This window comes from Carassius carassius, chromosome 24 (genome assembly GCF_963082965.1).
Source record: "Carassius carassius chromosome 24, fCarCar2.1, whole genome shotgun sequence".
NCBI lineage: Eukaryota > Metazoa > Chordata > Actinopteri > Cypriniformes > Cyprinidae > Carassius > Carassius carassius.
Window position 1 is genome coordinate 22,900,116 of NC_081778.1, and position 21,869 is coordinate 22,921,984.

Consider the following 21,869-nt stretch of genomic DNA (forward strand, 5'->3'; position numbering starts at 1 on the left):
TGACCACAAAGGACGAGATAACTAAATATATATATTTATATATATATATTGTTTTTTTGTTTTTTTTTAATGTGATGGCAAAGCTGGTTTTTCAGCAGCCATTACTTCAGTCTTTGGTGCCATGTGATCCTTCAAAGAATAATTCTGATATGCTGATTTAAAAGAAGTTTTTATTATTAATGTTAAAAACAGTTGTTCTGCTTAATATTTGTGCGGGGAAAAAAGTACACATTTTAAGGATTATTTGTTGATTTGAAGATTTAAAAGAACATAATTTATTTGCAATAAAACTCTTTTTAAGAGTCTTTCCTGCCATTTTTTAATAATTACATGCATCCTCTCTGAATAAAATAATTTATTTCAAGGACAACAAATTTCTTTTTTAAAAAGAGTATATTCACAGTATTTCAAAAATTGACAATAATATTAAATGTTGACATTGACAGCAGTATTAAAATATTTAAAGTAGGCTTGCAAATCCAGTTGAATTCACTAAATAAGTTAAGTTCACAGAATCTTTTCAGAGATGTGTCAATGATTAGGGGTGTTGAGATTCAAATAAGTAAGTAATGACACCCTCCCTGTTTTGGTTTTCCAGCTGTGAATGTGGGTAAAAAGAGGAAAGCTCTGGAAGATGAGGAGCCTGCACCGCCTACAAACCTCACATCTAAAGAGGTATGCACTGTTCTCCCAGCTCAGTCATCTTGATTACTCAGTCCAGACATCTCACATAAATTTGAAACCAAAACTTACCTCCTTCTCTCTGTTGAACTTTTTCACCTCAACAGAAAAGAAGCCTGGAGTGTGCCCAGAAAGTGAAGATTATCCGCTATTATGAGACGCACAATGTCAAGAACAGGAATAAGAATAGAAAAATGCACTTGGATGGCAAGAAAGCCAGACGAGCTAAGCGATAAAACCTGACCAGATACCCAGTCACATCAATCCGTTTCCAAGGTCAATTCGGTGGCTAGGTTGGAGCATTTGGTGTGGAATCACGGTGATTTGTGAAAAAGTGAAGGCTTAGTTTATCTGTGATACAGTCTTTCAAATGCTTTTTATTCATACTGTGGCACCAGCCATCATCCTGAACATTATGACTACAACTAATTCATTTCAGTACTGTGCATTTTTAAAGCTTTTTAACTTAAGTCAGTGTGCTGATTCTGCAGTGTTGAAATGTGGATCATGTTTCTGTGTATCTACATATGTTCTTTTTCTTTTATTTGGCGGGGGAAAAATACTCAGAACAGATGCTTTAATAAATGTTTTATTCAATGAAACAGTGTTCAGTGTTTTATTATTCTAATAATATTTAAGCCTTATTTCTCAGGGTAATTATGCCCTCCAGCTGTGCCTAAAAAATAAATAAAAATAAATGGAAGCACATGAGTCTTAAAAATAATGTCAGAAATCATGATTATGATGATCCCTGCTTTACCTTGAGTTGTTGATTAGTTCGTTTGAGGAACTGGACCTCTTCGGCATGCTTCTTTTCCTCAATTTCCCGCCGATCGGCTTCCCGTCTCTCAGTGGCCTCACATTTAGCCTTCTGCTCATTCAACAACCTCTCCAAATCTCGCTTCTCACTCTCTAACTCTAAAATCTATCAAGAGTTTGTATCTCAGCGAGCAGAAAATGGACATTTAATGTGTGGAATCTAATGTTGTTATAAGTTCAAAATATCTTTTGTGTATATGTAATAGTTTTTGTTTTCTGTTACAAGATGACGTCAATCACCTAAACTTCTCTTAAGCTAACAAGTTGATATAACATGATTTACATATAGTATATTTTCATTTAATAAATATAGGGTAAGATACAAGTTTTTTTTAATTGTGTCACTGTATAGGTTTAGTTTTGTAGCTTGCTTTGTAGTTTTAATTAGCAACTTTTTTGTTTAGAAAATATATTATTTACGGTTAAGTTATGTTACACTTATGTATATTTTTTTTGTATGTATATATGAATAGTAAAAAATATGTATTCATCATTTTTGAATTATTTTAGAATATAAGTATAATAATGTTAGAAAAAGTTGGAATAATGCTTTCAGTAATAATTTACCTTGTTCTCCATGTCAGCCATTCCATGCTCTGCTTGAAGTGCTTTCCTCATGCCAAAGGCCACACTGCTCTCATACAGTGTTTGATAGGCAGCGATGGTCATGCGAATCTCATCTCTTACTTGCAGCAGGAGGAGACCCCGCTCAGCGCAGTTAATTGTGATCTGTCTGATTAACTCATCTAAGACATTTGAAAGAGGCAATGCCATGTAAAACTCAAGAGCTATTAATAAGACCCTTAATTTGCAATGTGTCTATTTTTACCGAAGCACTGAGAGTAGAGCTCTCTGCGCACAGGGCAGATACCCGTCTCTCTGGCCTGCCTTGCCTGCAGGCTTCTGTCCAGTTGTTCTTGCAAATGAATGACATCCATGCGTGTACATGGAGTGCTGGACACCGGCTGCACCCACAACTGGTTGTCCTCCGTCCATTCCCTGCAACAACCATTTTTAAGATTTATATAAAACTGTTGAAAAGTTTGGGGTCTGTTAAAAGATTTTTAACCTACCAAGGTTACACTTGATTAAAAATACAATATAAACTATATTGTTAAAGTTAAAACAACTGTTTTATATTTTAATATATTTTAAAATGTATTCCTGTGATGACAAAGCTGAATTTTAGCAGTCATTACTCCAGTCTTAATTGTCATATGATCCTTCAGAAATCATTCTTATAGCCTGATTTGGTGGTCAATAAACTTTTTTTTAAAACATCCGTTCACAGAGTGCTGTATCCAAGAATGTTATCAGAAAGTTGAGTGGAAGAAAAACGTGTGGAAGAAAAAGATGCACAACCAACCAAAGGAACCGCAGCCTTATGAGGATTGTCAAGCAAAAATAATTCAAGAATTTGAGTAAACTTCACATGAAATGCTGGGGTCAAGGCATCAAGAGCCAACACACACAGTTTTATAGTTTAATATATTTTCAAATGTATTCCTGCGATGGCAAAGCTGAATTTTATCAGTCATTACTCCAGTCTTAATTGTCATATGATCCTTCAGAAATCATTCTTATAGCCTGATTTGGTGGTCACTGGGTTTTTTTAACATTGCTTAATATTTGTGTGGAAGCCAGCATTGACAACAGCATATATTTTAATTAGTAATGTTTATTTGTCAAAAATCTTACTGACTCCAAACTTTTTAAAGGCAGTGTGTGACGTGATTAAACACATATGCAGCTACACAGTATCAGCAGCCAGTTTAAAAAAATGTTATAATAAATACAGTAATAAACCTCTTCGTTTATTTGACCTTGGTGGTAGAATGGCATTCAGGATCTCTTCGGTTTGCTGTTTGCTGGCCTCCGCTGTGGGGCTCTTGGGTTTAGGTGGAGGTGGCACTGGGCCGCTCTCTACCATCTGTTGGGGACTCACTTTCAAAGGGCGACTCTGAGTAAAATGTGAAAGGAGATAAGAAAAACTAACGTTCAGGCTTCATTACAAAATCAAGGTGTACTTTACGGTGGTTACAGGTTTTAGTCATATAACGTTACATCCAAGAACTGTACTTACCCTTGGAGACTTCCTCTCTGTATTCTTGCTCACGAGAACCGGATTATCATACTTCAGCAAGGAGTCAGTCGGGAGAATCATGGCTATAATGTGGAAGTGTCAAGAAAATGTAAACAAATGTTTCAAATTCTATGGGTTTTTTTATGCTTTGAAAGACTTCGAGCAACTTCGTCACGCTGCAAAAGTTTCGTTTTGTTGTTTCCTGTTGCTATGACAACTGCTGCTCGTTCCCATCAAGCAGAGTCGTCAAAATAACGGGGGAAAACAATAATAATTATTACGGTTTTTTTTAAGTGTTCAAAAATCATTTACATAAAAATATATTGTATTGTTTATTTTAGATTCTAAAGCACGAGACAGAACTAAGTTAGCCACTGGGTGGCACTAAATGTTAAAGCAACTAACAAGTAAGTTAACGTTAAGTTGTACACTCTGCTGTTCAAAAGTTAGGTATCAGTACGATTTGTAATGTGTGTTTTTTTAAGTAGTTTCTTCTACTCATCATGGCTGCATTTATTTCATCAGAAAAACTAGTAGTAATATTGTGAAATATTATTGAGATTTAAAATAATGTTGTTCTATTTTAATATACTTTAAAATATAATGTATTGCTGTGACCAAATCTGAATTTCCAGTCTTAAGTGTTACATGATCTTTCAGAAATCATGAATCATGAACAGAACAGACTTCTTTAAATACATCAGAAACCCTACTGATCCCAAACTTCTGAACAGCACTGTATATGCTCTGACACATTTTAATTTTCTATTTCCAAATTAAAAAATATTTAAAATTTAATTTAAAAATTAAATTAAATTTAAGCAATTTAAAAATTTAATTTAATTTAATGTATGCATTTTTATTGTGCTATTTACATACTTTAATTTATTTAAGTTAAAATTTGTAGTATGTTGTTCATTTTATATTGTTAATATTTATCTTGTTTAATTTATCTAAAAACTCTAATCTTAAAATTGTACTTTAAAGCTTCTATGGTTAAAGCTCTGAAGAAAGCGGAACTAAATTGCTTTTCAAAGACGGAGGGACACATTTTTTCAGCGAACAAGCTTCGAACCGGAAGTGTTCATGGAAGTTTCGTAAACGCGGTTTGAATCTGTTTTCTTACTCCCCTTTGGTATGAACGACTTTTACGTTTTACGAAGCTAATAGGCAAGCTCAGTTCGTAATGGACAACAGGAGACGACACAGAGAATCTCCTGTCCGGGATGTAAAGACAAAAATTAAGCAAGAAAAAGAGAGTCCCACGCGGTTCCGCCGATCCAGTTCAGGCTCCAGCCGAGGCAGCAGCAGCCCTCTCCCGAGACGACGAGACAGCAGGTGAGCGCCTTACACCCCACACACAGCCTGACAGATGTGTTTATCTTCATGACAGCTCAGTCGAATAAACAAGAGTGCGCCTCTTTAACTGGATATTACGTTAACCACATTTTAGTTTTGTAGTTATCTGTAGTCAGAAGTTTCCTACAAAATGCTTCGTGAACTGTATTTGTAGATCACCCGACAGAAGAAAGGCCAGGTCGCCCGCGAAGAGCGCGCGTTCCTCGGGCAGACAGCAGGAGAGGTCACCTCGAGCTCGGAGGAGCAGAAGCCCGCAGCGCAGCACTGACGTGAGGTTTAAGCGGGTGAGTTAAACTAAACATATTTGCTAACAAACTAGGCATTATCATAAATCGACGAAAAAGCTGTCATTAATAGAGTTAGAGAGCAAAGAGGGCTTTGGCACAAATACTTATGGGGGGACCTCATGGAGAAATATGCGATTAAACATAATTTTACCTTTTCATTTGTATCAGGCTACAATATCTTATTTAATATTAATTTAAAACATTAATATTGTTGTTATTATTATTGCTTATATATATATATATATATATATATATATATATATATATATATGTGTGTGTGTATATGATTTTATTATATTAAGCAATTTTTATTGTTAACAAAATGTTATTGTATAAATTTTTTAATGTATAAACATACATATTTCTTATATATATATATATATATATAAATGTATAAGAAATATATATATATATATGTATATATATATATATGTATAAGAAATATGTATGTTTATACATAAAGGATTGTCAAATGATTTATTTCATTTAATTGCATCTAAAATAAAAGTTAGTGTTTACATAATATGTGTGTAATGTGTTTATTTATTATGTATATATAAATACAAACACATGCATGTTCAAGAAATATATATTTTTATGTATATATTTACACATTTTAAATTGTTTAGAATATATATAATTTTAAGGCATTTTATATTACATTTATATCAAATGTAAATTTATTACGATGTAATAATTTTAAAAATATAATCATTATTATGATTATTATTATTGGGAGCAACTAAAAATGTGTTTCAAATAATGGAGATTTTGCTTTCATTACAGGAGCAAGATGATCACAGAGGCTCCGAAAGTCATAGGCATCGAGAGAGAAGGGATGACTCGCATGATCACAGGATGAAAAGGGAGGGAGAGAGGCCTCGGCAAAGAGAGCGAAACCGAGAACAGGACAGGAATCGGGGAAGAGTCCGGGATGCCCACATACAGCAACAACAGCAGGCTGAGAGGGAGCGGCACAATGAACTGCGGCAGGAGAATCGGCTCAGACGAGAGGCTCAGAGTGGAAGTGGTGATGAGGCACAAGAGTTCGGCAGTAAACAGGCAGATGATTCTGCACCTGCAGTGGAGAAGGAAAAGCCCAACTTTGAACTATCAGGCGCCTTGGTGGAAGATACCAATACGTTCAGGGGGGAGGTGATCAAGTATAATGAGCCTCCCGAGGCCCGAATACCTAAACGAAGATGGCGTTTATACCCGTTCAAGAATGATGAGCCACTTCCAGTCATGTACATCCACAGACAGAGTGCGTATCTACTTGGAAGACAGAGGAAGATTGCAGACATTCCTATCGACCACCCTTCTTGTTCCAAACAGCATGCTGTTTTTCAGTACAGGTCAGAACAACAAGAAAATAGATTTATTAAATGGTTAAAGAGATAGTTAGCCCAAAAACGAAAATTCTGTCATTATTTATTCTCCCTCATGTCATTCCAAATCTGAATGACGTTGTTTCTTCTGTTGAGCTCAAAAGAAGATATTTTGAGGAATGTTGGCAACCAAACAATTGATGGTATCCACTGACTAATATTTTTTATGAGGCCAATGTACATCACAGTATGGAAAAAAAATTGATTGACATCATTTTTTTTTTTTGCTACATTGCAACTTTAAAAAAAAGAAATGTAAAGAGAGATTGTTGAATTCAAGTGATAATTCCTTCTCATTGTGATTGAACTTTTGCTTTGACTTTTCTCATCTCCAGATTAGTGGAGTTCACGCGGGCTGATGGCACTACGGGCCGGAGGGTGAAGCCATACATCATCGATCTGGGTTCTGGGAATGGAACCTATCTGAACAATCAGCGTATAGAACCTCAACGCTACTACGAGCTCAAAGAGAAGGATGTGCTGAAGTTTGGCTTCAGCAGCAGAGAGTATGTGCTCCTTCATGAGTTCTCTGACACAACTGAGGTTGACGCAAAGAAGGAGGAAGAAGAGGATGAGGGCCTGGATGAGTAGTTCTCGCCTCAGAGTTTACCACAGTTACCCGTTGTGTGCTGGACTCTTCGAAAGCGTTTCATCCGTAGGATCAGAACCAGCATGACTTTAATTCAGAATTTCCTTTTGGACAATGAAAGAATCTTGCTTTAGCCTGCCCAGTTGTCTGTATGACTATTCTCAGGTGGATAGCTTTTGTATCCCATCAAACTGTGTACAGTGTTGTCCTTCAAAGCAAATGCCAGAACTTAATCTTCAAAAAGCATATATTTTGGATACTCTTGAAGTAGTGAATATAATGTCCAGATTTGGTTACTGTAAATATTCTGGATGTATTTGATGTGAGCGCTTCTGTTTTAGTTTGTATTCTGTGCGATTAGACACATACTGGGTCCTGGTTAGCTGAACCAGATTTTTTGCACCAGATTATCATCCTCATGGTTATGAAGAAAAATCTGAGATTCATTTGAATATTGCATATTGAAAAAGATGGCGTCTTTAGATATTTTCTTTTCTCTCACAGTACATTCATATTTGATTTTTAGATGTTTTGTATTGTAAAATAAACATGGATAATGATGAATGTTGGCCTTTTCATTGACAGCATACAGTAAATGAGGAAATCTGAACGTGATCTCATTCTAACTTTCTAATTATGTATGCATTGAATATAGTGTTTTATCATTAAACATTTTATACATTATTATAGTATATTAGTATAGTATATTTTATTTCAATTACTTAAATTACATTTAAGTATAATGATAAAAACATATAAATATCCGAAAATTAAATTATGAAATCACTTATTAAAGCTCCTTTTTATTCTTCAATAAAGATAAGTTCACAAAATGAAAATTGTCAACACACCTTGTTAGGTTAAGTTTGGTTTTTATTGTCATTGCAAATGTTAAATGAGCTATCTAATTAGCAGCATTAAAAGAAATGCAACAATTTAACACTTTACATTAAAACACACATACAAAAAAGTTATTAAATAAAAGAGCAATAGAGATACAAAACTCTTGCATGCAAGTCATTTGTGCATGTTTCCATGAAGGTCATTATTTCACAGAATTCGCACTAAATCCAGGGGTTACAAATGATCATGTTTTTTCAGTGATTTTTCTTTTTGTCTTCATACATTAGTGCAGCACATGGAGTCCATGAGGCCGTGATGTCTGCTACTGTTGAAGCAGACTTCCAGTTCAGCACGTATCCTTATCATACTGTATAGTTTTTTGTTGTTGTTATTTGCTGTCGATATGTTAACATTATTCTATTCATTTCTGTCCTTAACCATTTATCTCAGAACTCTCAGTGTACAGGAGGAAATACATGGAGGCCACTGGGAAACTGTGAACGATGAAGTTATGGAGTTATAACTGTTTTTATATTGATTACAAAAAGCAAAACAATTTCCAGAGGTCTTATTTCACACACTCACACTGCTGTTGAAATACAACAAATGAGCAAATAAAATAATTAAAATAAATAATACATGTTTTTTATTCGACAAATTAGAATTTACATTGTCAGAACAGTTCAAATGTTTTTAAAATCTAGTGCTGAAAAAGGATTTATCACGATTAATCGCATAGAAAATAAAAGTTTTTGTTTGCATAATATGTGTGTTCTGTGTATATTTATTTTGTATATATAAATACACACACATACAGTGTATACTTTGATAATATTTACATGTTTATACTTATTTTCATATAATTTATATCATAAATAAATATATTTCATATATTAACAACCTATTTTTTCTGAAATATATACATGCATGTGTATTTATATATACATAATAAATATACACAGCACACATACATATATAATTTAAACAAAAACTTTTATTTTGGATGTGATTCATCGCGATTAATCATTTGACAGCACTAAAATTTACATTTTACAGTGTCAAGGATAAAATTGTAAAAATATAAAAGTTGTTTTAGATTCATGCAGTGCAAAATGTTTTCTACACAAGCAATGAGACAATTAATTTTATCAGATGTGATTTCAAAAGGTGAATAATTCACTATAAAGCTTATTTTGTAACAAAAAAATATTTTGTTTCTGTTTGTACTGTACATGTGTATCTAAGCAAATTACTGTTTGTCCACAGTAAAAAACTTATTTCAGCTTGAGTTGCAGTGATAGAAGGAAACTGAGAATAACTGTTCTGGGTTTTGAAGACCTCATTTTATTTTTTTAAATAACAATTTAAAAGACGATGCGTAAATAAATTGCTGAGCTTCCTTCTATGCGCTGATCAGAGTGTGAGTGCAATAGAGAGTAGCACCACTAGAGGTCACTGTCGTAACGGCTACTTGCACACACAATATAATAGTCAGCTTTTTTTCGTTGTCATTGAATTTTAAGAAACTGCAGTCGCCTGAAATTTTATTTTGAGACTGAATTAAAAACTAAGACAGATGACACACACTTTACTGTCTAACCAGTTACTGACGTGCTTACATGTGTGAAATGGTCAACAATTTGCTTGGAAATCAATTAACGCTGCTAGTATTCATCATTTGCTACACACTCGTAAAATAATATAAATGGTTTTGTTTATTCGTGTGCACAGGTTTTCTCAGCCGCTCTCGTGATACATGGTGCGTATTTTGCTAACTTGTGGCAGAAAATCTTGATCAAACCGGATCACCTTTCCCATCATGTGTAGTCTGGACCTTGAAAAGGCCTTCTCACCCGCGGAAGAACACAGGAATGCATTGTACACGAGAGGGAGACATGACAACTATGTTAGATAGTGCTCGGTGTTTGTTGAACTTGTCTTTTTGGTCATGTTTTTCTTGCTTATTTCAATTAAATATGATCTAGTAATTTAAGCTTATTTATGAAAGTGCCACAGCATCCCGCAGGACTAATTCTCCACAACATTCACCTTAGCACATACTTGAGTGAGGCACGGAAGTATTTCGGTAACCAGAAAGTAGTGATTCGCCTCTTAGCGCACTCGGTTTGAGGAAAGTGGAAAACGCGGGATGGAGTACGATCATTATATTGCATTATAAAAACGCTTGTGTCAGTCAGATGACTTAGTATCATTTAAATAGGAGTATATTTGCTGCGATATACATTTATAGATAGCTGAAAAAGAATTTGAATATTATAATATTCTTGTAATTAGTGCAAACACCGTACTTTGTTAATACACGATGTCGTTAGAACCTAAAGTGCGTTATTGATGTCAGTTGAAAGTCCAGTCCATATTTTTGTCGAATCCGCAGTGTAAAAACAGGAGGCAGACAGGGAATGGAGTTGGCTATGTGAAATCTGTTTCTGCTTTACAGGGTCTGAGTGTGTGCAAGCTTGAGACTATATTTGCTCTAGAAATCATTTAGGATGATAAAAGAAGTTTATATATTTTCAGTGTCACAGGAACAGACTATTTAACTAAAAAATAGTGTTGCTGTATAGGAAATATATTAAATTGTTTCTTTATTCAGTTGTTTTCCTAAAGTTCCTTCTATTTGGGCCTACAATTTCATGATTTGATTTTGACAAAATAAATTCAAAGAAATAAAGTTGACCGGGACACAAATTCTTGTAAAATTTAGAGCATTTTTTTTTATTTGCTGATCTGAATGTACAAATTTATAAAATAGGATTGAATTAACTTTAGAAATTATATGTACACTGTATGCTACATGAAATCCTTGGAAGTTTCAAAACTTTCAAAAAGTAGGCAATACAATGTGTTTGTAAAGGTCCTATGACTATATATATATGTGTGTGTGTGTGTGTGTGTGTGTGTGTGTGTGTGTGTGTGTGTGTGTGTGTGTGTGTGTGTGTGTAGAGAGAGAAAGTACAAAAATATATTAGTTATATATAGGTTTTTTATAATATGTTTTTTTTTTCAAAGCTGAAAATGAAATGTGACATATTGAAACTTTAACAAAGAGTTGTTAGAGTTTTTCATTGTTATGAATTTCATGAGTGTGTGCCGAACAAACAATAATGCCCCAGTTATGGTTTCCTATGACTCTCTGGAGTGGTACTTCCTTCCCTAGCACACTTCAGAGTCATTTTGTGTGTGTGAAGGCTGCTCGGCAACCTGCTGGCTGAGGACCAACTTCCTTGTGTCTGCTCAAGATACTTTATGGATTCCCATGTGGGGGTGTGTCTGAGAACAAGGGATTGAATGAAACTCTGATTGAATGAAGGGCTCTGCTGAGCAGTTTCCTCCCTTTACCAGCAGTGTATACATGTGGCTTATTGGCGCGCTGAGGGTCATGAAAGGGTTTGAATACACATGGTTTTGTTTACACAGAAAATGTGCTATACTTTGTACTCTTCCTCATTAAAGCTGTTGACAAACAAGGACAGATGAAAGCCGTGATTGTTTGGCATTCATTTTCTCGCTTGCAAATCTCAGCAAAATCATTATGTCTTCCAGATTTCATTCCTTTCCCAACGATTTTAGGCAACATATTTAAAATGACAGCATTTCATGCCATTTTGAGAAGGAAGACGGAAAATCTAAACTACTAATTTTCCACTGTTTAGCACTCGAATAAATATTAAGATTTTCTAAATATCATGTAAATGTGAACTTACATGTCTACTCACAGTAAATATCATAATTCAAGACTGATTTGTGTGTTTTGTATCGATTTGCCTTCTTGTAGCTCTACTGGTAGATCTTGCTGCATAGCAAAAATTGTCATTATTTGCAATTAAATAAATGTTAACTTAAATAATAATAATAATAAATGCTTTAAATTATTTTATTACAGCTAGTTGCCAAGGTAACATTTCTCTTTATGGTTAGATTAATGTGAAGTACTAAAATAACTAAAACTAAATAACCTTAAACTTAAAAAAAAGCTCTCTCTCTCTCTCTCTCTCTCTCTCTCTATATATATATATATATATATATATAAATGACAAAAACATAAAATTACAAAACTTTTGACTAAATTTTTTTTTTAAGAGTTAAATACTACTTGATATAAGCATTAGCTGAAGGTATAAAATGGAAATCATTTGCTAATGTAATAAAAAAGGGGGGAAATGACAGAATGACATCAAATTCAAAATTCTAATTCATTTTTTGCCTATATACAAAGAGCTCTGATAATTTAGTCTCTAGGTCTCTGCGAATTTGATGTATAAAATAAAATGATAATTATTATCTTTTGTATTTTTTGTATTATACTCTACATCTATAAAATACATTAAATCTCACTATAATATTGACTGGCAAAGGTTTCAAATATTTATTTAACAAAGAGCTGTTAGATCTCAAAATCAAAGATATTAAACACTATATCACAGCTCCCATCAATTAATTTATTTCCAACTTCTTTGCTGGGGAGAAAAACATTCCCCAGATTCGATATGCTGTAGGATCTCCCTACTTCACAGGACACAGCTAGAGTTGGCCAGAAAGGCTAGCGACTCTGCATTGCATTAAGGTTGTGTGCTGCTCTGCTCTGCTCTGCCCATCCCCCACACTGAGATACCAAAGCAGAGCTGTGCTGCTTTTGCAAGCAGCAAAGCTTCAGCTCGAGTGAGAGGCAGGCAGGGAGAGAGAGAGAGAGAGAGAGAGAGGGGTGGGGGGTTGAAGAGAAGGGGAGACGCTGTGTTATTCTCCTAAAAAGATATTTTTCCCCAGAGATCCTTTCTCTATGTCTTTTTAGATTCCAAACTGAACCACCGTATAAATAGATGGACTTATTTTGTGACGAATGATGATAATGTATTCTGCCTTTCAACCACTTTGTGTGGTTTATCTGATTTTCTTTTTTACTCGTGCTCTCTCCCTCCCTCTCTTTTTCATTTTCACTTCCTGCTCGCAGACTAGCTCAACCCACCACCAACCCTCCCTTCTCTTACTTTTCTAACGCATTTCAATCAGCACATCCCCCTAAAACAGTGTTTCTCAACCGGTTTGACTAACCCAACACCACGCTAAAATTGTTTTTCATATAAAATAATAATGCAATGCATTGATAAATACATGTATTAACATAACTTTGGCTAAAAGGTCAAATTTGCTATTTTAAAATGATTAAACACCCACCATCGTGCATAAGCTGCATTTACTGTGTCCTGTAGTGTATTTCATTTTACCTTGCATAGTTTTGATGATGTTGGCATACGCTTCTACCAAGTGACAGATGAATTTGTACCAAAATACCAAATGGACAGCTTCTAACAACCTGAAAAAGGTATGAGAAACATTTCTCCTTAATTTTAAAAGTTTAATATATAAGCTATGAGAAATACAGTATATATAAGAAATGTATTTTACTGTGCTATCTTTCCTCATGTATCAAATCAAGTCAAAGTCAACGTCTGTTTTGTTGTCAATTGAAATTGCGTTACTCTCAGACCCTTGGTGCATACAGAGAACACTAACAGAGCATAAAAATACAGATAGATACAGATTAAATATATAATACAACTATTCAAATAAGGACATGTAAAAAATTAAATAAATAAAAATCCAATCAAATAAAGCAGCACATGGCAGATAGAGTGCAATCCAGTGAAGTAAACAAACAGTGTAGATACAATAATTGTAGTGCAAAAGAGCTACAATAGTCAAATGCATATAGTATGTTATGATATAAATGTTGCATTGTTATTGTTTTTACCGTACTGCCCTAAAACATCAGTTAACAAATAAGTTGTTGGGATGTTAGATTCATTCATTAACATTTATTTAACCAGGCAAGTCAAAAATCAACCTCTTGAACACCAGAAATAGGCCTACATACGATGCCTGTGTGTGTGTGTGTGTGTGTGTGTGTGTGTATGCAGACTTTGGTATTTTATAGGCAGTTCATCTGCAAAACCAGTAAGACGAGCTTCCTTCAGGGAGAGATTGCATGCAACTAATGCAATTGTCATGTCTGGCTATATGGTTTCATTCAGTTCACTACAGCAACAGTTTTCCCACCAAAATCTGTTTGAGGAGCAGTTTTTAACCCTGCCGTTATGCAACGTCAATTTAACACTCCCCTCTACCCAGCCCCCCGTCTCTGAATCCATTCCGCACTCTGAAGAGTCCAAGCCGTGTTTTACTGATCTCGGCGCACCTCGGTAAAATGGCTGTATCCAAGTGAGCCTCGTGCTGGTGTGATCCGTTCCTCGTCTGTAGTCTACTTCTGCAACAGAACCCCCACAAATTCCGTGTCGGTTAAATTTCATTTCCCGGGAACTCGGTGCGATAAAGTCTAAAAAAACGGAGCCGAAGATGGGGTCCGGATTCGGTCCGGCGTAAGGAGTGGGGATGAGTCGGGACACGGGTAAATTGTTGTAAAACTATTGTATTTACATTCAATGTTTCGCGTTTGATTGTGACCGACTCGCCGAGAGGGAGAGGGGGAGATCATGGCCGCTCAGGTCGCCAGCGCTACCTCTCTCAACACCAGCCCGCCTTCCGAGCTGAAAAAACCGGATCGAGACCCAAAGGAGGAGTCGGTACCGGGGGAGAAGCACCAGGAAAATAAGGAGCAGGGACTCGAGAGTGGATCTCCGGCTCGCGGGGAACTGCAGGACCGGGCCGATGTGGGAAATGCTGGGGGAGGAGGGGAGTCGGATATGAAGAACGGCAACGGGAATCCGTCGAGGGTGAACAATAATCAAAATGATACCACCGGACCGGAGGGGAACAACCACCCCGGGATGGTACACCATCACGCACCCGGGTTTCAGTCAGCTTCCTATAACTACGTTCAGCACTACAGCCGGGCCCCTTTTCATCAACATGGCGGACAACAAAGCCCTGGCATGGCAGCTGCAGCGGGGCCAGGCGCGCTATCGAGCAGCATGATGGACCCCTATCAGCCCAACTCCCATGATCACGGCTTCCCGAACCACCAGTACAACAACTACAGTCCGTTCGGGAACCGAAGCCCGTACCCGGGCCAGAGCTACGGCATGAACTCTCCGCGCAGCGCTCCTCAAGCTCAGGCAGTAGGGGGGCAGTCAGCCAAGCAGCAACAGCCAGCAGCGGCTGCATCTTACAGCAATCAGCGGTATAACATGGGAAACCCGCAGCCAACATCCACCCCGACCCTCAACCAGCTCCTCACCTCACCCAGCAGTGCCCGGGGCTACCCGAGTTACCCACCGAGCGACTACAACAGCCAGGACGGTGCTAAGGGACCAGCAGATATGGGTAGCAGCAGCGGGCAGTACGGTGGGGGCCATCCGGGTTGGCAACAAAGGACCCATCACCCGTCACCCATGAGTCCTGGAAGTACCGGGCAACCCTTGGGTAGAAATCAGGTAAAATTACAACCCTATTGCCTTCAAAAACGGTCTCTCTCTCGCTTTGCTGAAGTGGTTGAAACGCACTGTTCTTGCTATTGTCTGAGCAAGAGACCATAAAATGGCTGCCTCCTTGATTTTCCATAGCTGCTCATAATTTTACTGTTTATATTTAGTTAAAAAAAAACTTTCGAAAAGCCACAAGCTTCGTAGTAGGACGTGTGTTGTGAGTTGAAAGCTGTTGACTATTATTGCTCGAATTGAAGGTAAATCTCCGATTGAAAATGCGTATTTAGTTCAGGCTGCTTCTCCACCAAGAAGGCTTAAACGCATTTAGCTTTTCCCTCATACGCCTTTGTGTTTTATATGCTGTATTGTTCTGTATATACATCTAATAGGCTATATTTAACCGGTTGGTGTGTTGTTTGTCAGTTCTGATGTTAATTATGAGGGTGGTTAACATAATATAAGCGGATATTTTATGTGGAAAAACCCGTCTTGTGTAAACCGATAACGTGTGTCACACATTTGTAGTAGAGAAACATATACTAGTTATCGTTATTGTGGTCTATAATGTATTTAAACACACTTTAAATTGACGTACTATCACATTTGATGAGGAAAAGCTTCATTTTGAAAGCGTGGACTCAGTTGATTGTCGGTCTGGATGCGCGCAGCTTGTAAACACAAGCCCAGTGATTTGAGTAAGTGCAGATTGGTTTGCAGTGGGATTTGAATTGTGGAGGTAAAATCCTCCTGTCAAAGACAGGAGACAGTTGGTCTTGGGTTGACATGCTCGCTGAGATCTGATTGGCTCTGCATCCTGTGCTCTTGGCCATTTATAATTGCATATGATGTAACACTGAAACACTTGCTGATTAGTTCATGTTGCTTACCTCCCTCACCCTTTCACTGGTGTATTGTATATTAATTTAATATGCAATTACTTAATTCTACATACTGGGAAGTAGGAGTTTATTAATGAAATAACTTAGGATTGCAATCAGACATTGATGCTTTGAACAGTAAATGTTTTATAATGTGTATTATATATATATATAATGCATGTATAATATTAACATAAAATGCAAATATATGCATTTATAAAAAGGATGCATGTCAGTCATCATGTCAAGAATATTTATTGTATAGGAGAAAAAAATATATAAATTTTAACTAAAAATGCAAATTTTTGCAGATCCTATTGTTCATATCTGTTGTCATGGTGTGTTAGACCAAGATTTTATTCAAAGCAACATTTGTGATGGGAAGCTTTCTGGTTTCATGTCACTCTGTGACTGGGAATCTTTAGTGGTTTTACGTTTCGGTTATTGAAGACACTTGAATACTCCAAGTCTTATTCCTCTAGCTTGTTGGATATTGAAGGAGAAAATCTTTTTGGATTCTTTTAAACTCATGCCAGTTGTTTACAGTATGATGATGTACACTGTTTCCTGTCTGTTTGTCCTCTGCATGCTAAATGCTTGTTCATGTGGCGCTTATCATGTTTGTTTATCTTTCATATGTCTAAACACTTTTAAGTGCAATTTCAAGGTTGAACAACATCTGTTTATCACAGTTAACTTAGTTTCTCATACTAGGTCGAGGCTAAACATGCTTCAGTTTTGTTGGGGATAAGGGGATTGGAAGTTTTTCTTTTTGCCAGAATTTTTTTCCCGATTTTGTTTTCTTTTGTTTAAAATGTTTCTTTATGAATAACTATATGATAGGGCTTGGGCGATATATCAAACGCAATGATCACACGCATCTAGTCAGTAAATCTGGTTCTATAATTACCGCTAAATCGGCATCATTTTATTTCAAATGGAGCAGCATTTAATAGAGTCAAAGTTCACTGACAAGCTATGCAATATCGTGTTCATTATTGCAGATGAATTGCCTTCGATAATGATTATTGTGTAGCTAGTCAGTGATCTACGGTTCTGTCTATTAAATGCCGCTCCATCGGAAAGCAGGTGATAGCGATTTACCGTTAATCAGGGAACCGGCTTTACTGACAAATTGCGTGTGACAATCACATGCAGTATATCGCCCAGCCCTACTATATGACATTGTGAAATGAGAACCTGTAAAAAATAGTTTTTATACCAGAAACTCAATCCTCCCCTTTTCCTGCCTTCTTTGGGAAAGTCCTTATAATCTGAGCATTTTTCCTTCTTGTTAAAGATGATTATGATCTCTATAGGATTGCTCATTTTTTTATAATAAGTTTTTCTTGGAAAATGTCTGTTTATTAGGGAAATCCTTGTCAAGGTGAAGACTGATCTGTGAGTTTACAGGCAGTGAATATCTGCAATATTGTTTGATGGTTTGGTCCTCAGAATTTCCACATCATCTGTATATGGGCACACATATGTCAGGTATCGTCATAAAAATGTTGATTGATTTTCAAACCATGTGACGTAAGCAACCCTACTAACTAGAGATGCACCGATTGATTGGCCAGGGATCGGAATTGGCCGATTTTCCTCGTGATCGGCAACTGGCCGATCAGTCTCGCTTCTTTCCGATTTCGAGTCGATCCTTTTTGTTACCGGCGGCACAGGCAATATTGTCAGCTGTGCATTCTCGCTCTCTTCTCTCCGACGACTCTTCTCTCTTACACACGTCTCATTTGCTCCAGTTAAATAGTGCTTGTACGCATCATTTTAGTCATTCCCGCAGGTTTCGCGCCTAAACCAAAAGCGCGTACATCACCACTGATCTATATCAGTGGAGCTCACAAGCCACGCTCCGTCTCGAACAATTTGAGAGCAGCACATACCAAAATGAGTGGCTAACTGCACTTAAACGTTCAAATACATACAAAATTATGTCAAAATGACTGTCTTGGCATATATACAGTTAAATACAGTCAGTTTTGGAACGTTAAATAGTTGAGAAAGAGAAGGTAAGTTGTGTAACAGTATATTGGGTCGGTGGATAAATTCTTAAAAGGACCGCTGTCCAATATTCCTGCGGCTGTCTGTCCTGTTAATCAAAGAACAAAAGACAAAGAAAATCACTTCTGCTCTTGACTGAATATGTTTTATAACTTTAATGGTAAGCATTAATTTGTATTCAATTTTTACAATGACGACTACAGAAATTCAGTTTGATAATTTATATTTGATTACTTTAATTTCTGTAGTATTTCTTACCCGAATAAAAACTTACTTAAATTGAAGAACATAGTTTCATAGATCTCTTTATTCTATTGCATTAATTTGTTCTGGTGTTTGCAATTTTTTTTATTTGTTCTTATTTTATTATTGACTTTTTACTTGTGTTTTTTTAATGAAAAAAAAACTTTGTGTTAAAGAAAAGTAGATTTTTGTTTGTATATGCTGTCAATTTTAGTTCTAAGGAAAAAAGAACAGAATCGGCAAAAATTGGTATCGGCAGGTCACACTAACAAAAAAACAAAAAAATCGGGAATCGGCCAAGAAAATTGCAACCGGTGCATCTCTACCACTAACTAAAATTCTGATTATACACTACCATTAAAAAGTTTGGAGTCAGTTAAATGTTTTATGTTCACAGAGAGGCTGCTTTAACTTGAGCAAATTGACTAGTAATATCTGTGAAATATTGTTGCAATTTAAAATATCTATTTTTTTTTTTAAAGTAATCTATTCCTGTGACAAAACTGAATTTTCAGCATCATTTCTCCAGTCGTCAGTGTCACATGATCCTTCAGGACCGTCGTGTGGCTTCATAATTTTTGTGTAAACTGTGATGCAATTGATCTCAGGTTTCTGTGATTTAAAAAGTTCAAAAGTGCCGCATTTAGATTTTTCACTTACTGTCACTTTTGATCAGTTGAATGCGTCCTTGCTGAATAAAAGTATTAATTAAAAAAACTTTTCTGACTCCAAACATTAATGTAGGTCTTTCAGATTTTGTACAGAAGTTCTTGGTTATTAATTATATTTGCTTAATCAATTCATTTACATGTTGCTTTGAAGTTTCTGCTATAATTATGTTTTATTTAATCTCAGACAGAGTTATGCTTACTGCAGTGGCTGAATGCCGTCCTGCCTTCAGTCGGTCTTTAAGTCTTCTGGTGTCCACCCCATCCCCCATGGCCAATCACAGCGCCCGTCCAGTAGCCTCTCCTGCCAAGGGAGCCCTCACTTTATCTTATGCAGATTAGCCATGTGCTGCTTTTATTTATTTAATTTTTCCATTCGGACACTGGAAAATGTCAAGAGCAGCTTGCAGTCATTTCACACTATGGAGCGTTTTCAGCCATAGACCTCTTCTCTAGGTTTGAACTCAAGCCAGATTCAAAACAAGCCTCCTAGATATTACACAGACAGACATCCTAGATGAGGTTTCACTGGCCCAAATCAGATAGGATGATGCAGTGTATTTTCTTATTTTTCATGTTGGGTTGTTCAGCAATGATGTTTAAGCTTTGGTCATGTTTGAGTCAGTGCCCATCTGTGAATAATGAACAATTGTGCCATTTTTATACTGTGTGACTTACATTACATTACTAGAATAAAATGATTATATATTACTAAACAAAGGGACATTTAAAGTGGTGACTGACATTTGAATGTTGTCACTTTGGTTCCTAGTTTTGCCTCCATCAGTTTAACACTTTATATTAACAAGGATTTCATATTTGTCATTGTAAAACTTCATTGTCCAGCTTATGCATGAATGCATCGTTTGTAGGTTGTTATTAGACACTGTAAAACCAAAATCAGTGTTTGTTTCATCAGATACAAAGATGGAAAGAAGGACATATTAATTTGAGCCATTTTGTACATAAAATGATCAATTATCCATTTTTAAAAATATCAGGACATCTTTTAAAAACATCTTTCTTAACTCTTATACTTGGAGTTGCAGAAAGGATGATGAAACACTTGTGATGTATTCTTTAGGATGCTGTCCAATTCAAAAGGTTTTTAAAGTCATCACCAAATTCACAAGGTTTTATTATTATTAATATTCAACATATTACCCAGTTACTACTGTTCAAAATAAATAATAACAATATTATAACATTTAAACATTCTGTTTTTATATAATATTTTAATATTTAAAATGTATTCCTGATTTTTTTTAGCAGCCATTACTCCAGTCTTCAGGGTCACATGATCCTTCAGAAATCATTATAAGTTAATGTGGTGCTCAAGAAACATTTCTGATCAATGTTAAAAACAGAATTTTTTTTATTTTTAGGGTTCTTTGAATAGAAATCATAAGGCATTTACACTTTTTGTAACATTATAAATACCTTTATTGCCATTTTCGATCAATTGTATACGTTCTTTATGAAAAGAAGTATTAATATCTTTCAAAAACAAATGTTACTGACCCCAGCATTTTGAACTGTTTTTAGATATATCATATGTTTTGTGTAGGTGAAAGCAGGAGAGGAGTTTATTTGGCTGATTGGTAAACATGTATTAAGCTGACCTTCAGGATTTAACTTTTCATGTTGAATAGATTTAACAATCATGAAACAACGGACATTATGGATGAAAGTATACTTAATGGTTCATGTTTCTGAGGTTATTTTTATTAATTTATTTTCTGTTTAAACATACACGGAGGGGAATTATGATAGAAAAGACAGCATACACTTCTTTTATTTCACTCTGTGAGGCCATCCTTAAAAATATTTTGGTTTGCAGTAACAGTAAAAAAAACTTAAAGGGTCTGTAGGTAGGTCTTTTTTTTCACGTTTCAATGTAAAAAAAAAAAAAAAAAAAAGTAAATTTTGGTGATTTATGTAGGTATGAATTTAAACAAATTAGCATATTGTGACGTCACTGATTGGGTCTTCAACCTGTGCCTTCGGGCTCATCATTGCAAACCTAATTTTGATGCAGGCTATATAGACCACAAACAAATTTAAATCTTTGTCATTTGATTTGAGACAAGTGTTCATTGAATCGATTGTAAAATCGATTTTGCATGTCTAAATACGTTTTATACAGCAAATAACACCAAATATAGGTAAATCCACGGACAACAGGCAGGGCGAATGTAAAAATTCAATATATTGGTAAAGATCAATATTTCTGATGATTTATTGGCATGAAGTTTCGTGCACAATGACAAACAGGAGTGCAACATTCTCGAAAAACAATAAGCAGAGTGGACTGCCATAATGCAAAACATTTACTGCAGTCTTCAACATCGCTGTGTTTACGATTAGAAATTTCAACAACAAAAAATCAATTTTAGCCCGAGTCTGTATGCATGAAACTGTCTGAATACCGGCAGATTTCACATTTCTGTTGTAAAAAGAGAAACATTGTGCAGAAGTATTATTTGCTGTTATGCGTGTGTTCGAAGCTGCAGTTGCTGTGACGCGTGTTCCAAAAAAAAAAACTGGTCGCGCTCCGAGAGAAGGTCGTTAAAATCAATTTCCTATTTTCGTTTTTCGAAACTTTTGTTGGTTGT

General features: G+C 35.8%; 3 protein-coding genes and 1 pseudogene across 4 annotated transcripts in view; 3 read left to right on the forward strand and 1 right to left on the reverse strand.

The window, feature by feature from the left end:
• The window catches only part of LOC132103518 (nucleolar GTP-binding protein 2-like), a 40,712-nt pseudogene extending 39,446 nt beyond the window's left edge, over positions 1 to 1,266 (forward strand).
• On the reverse strand, positions 1,234 to 3,822 carry LOC132103211 (axonemal dynein light intermediate polypeptide 1-like). The gene is made up of 6 exons (XM_059508117.1): positions 3,584 to 3,822; positions 3,324 to 3,460; positions 2,330 to 2,499; positions 2,068 to 2,246; positions 1,442 to 1,606; positions 1,234 to 1,357 (listed from the first exon to the last, which is right to left on the reverse strand). The coding sequence occupies exons 1-6, from the start codon at positions 3,662 to 3,664 to the stop codon at positions 1,316 to 1,318; spliced, it is 774 nt and encodes a 257-aa protein (XP_059364100.1). The 5' UTR covers positions 3,665 to 3,822; the 3' UTR covers positions 1,234 to 1,315.
• An 807-nt stretch (positions 3,823 to 4,629) lies between these two features.
• LOC132103212 (smad nuclear interacting protein 1-like) lies at positions 4,630 to 7,770 on the forward strand. The gene is made up of 4 exons (XM_059508120.1): positions 4,630 to 4,921; positions 5,097 to 5,226; positions 6,016 to 6,584; positions 6,953 to 7,770. The coding sequence occupies exons 1-4, from the start codon at positions 4,770 to 4,772 to the stop codon at positions 7,206 to 7,208; spliced, it is 1,107 nt and encodes a 368-aa protein (XP_059364103.1). The 5' UTR covers positions 4,630 to 4,769; the 3' UTR covers positions 7,209 to 7,770.
• A 6,494-nt stretch (positions 7,771 to 14,264) lies between these two features.
• Positions 14,265 to 21,869, forward strand: part of LOC132103213 (AT-rich interactive domain-containing protein 1A-like) — a 31,049-nt gene continuing 23,444 nt past the window's right edge. For both annotated transcript variants that reach the window (XM_059508121.1, XM_059508122.1), the window contains exon 1: positions 14,265 to 15,458. In XM_059508121.1, the coding sequence (XP_059364104.1) occupies positions 14,559 to 15,458 (900 nt within the window). In that variant the 5' untranslated portion in view covers positions 14,265 to 14,558. The remainder of the gene's footprint in view (positions 15,459 to 21,869) is intronic.

What these genes read in the sequence shown, in the direction of transcription:
- LOC132103211 (XM_059508117.1), bottom strand. Translation starts at nt 3,664, where the DNA reads ATGATTCTCCCGACTGACTCCTTGCTGAAGTATGATAATCCGGTTCTC. An exon ending in CAGAGAGGAAGTCTCCAAGG is followed by an intron (nt 3,461 to 3,583) that starts GTAAGTACAGTT and finishes CATTTTACTCAG; the next exon opens with AGTCGCCCTTTGAAAGTGAG. An exon ending in GCTCTACTCTCAGTGCTTCG is followed by an intron (nt 2,247 to 2,329) that starts GTAAAAATAGAC and finishes CAAATGTCTTAG; the next exon opens with ATGAGTTAATCAGACAGATC.
- LOC132103212 (XM_059508120.1), top strand. Translation starts at nt 4,770, where the DNA reads ATGGACAACAGGAGACGACACAGAGAATCTCCTGTCCGGGATGTAAAG. An exon ending in CTGACGTGAGGTTTAAGCGG is followed by an intron (nt 5,227 to 6,015) that starts GTGAGTTAAACT and finishes CTTTCATTACAG; the next exon opens with GAGCAAGATGATCACAGAGG. An exon ending in CATGCTGTTTTTCAGTACAG is followed by an intron (nt 6,585 to 6,952) that starts GTCAGAACAACA and finishes TCTCATCTCCAG; the next exon opens with ATTAGTGGAGTTCACGCGGG.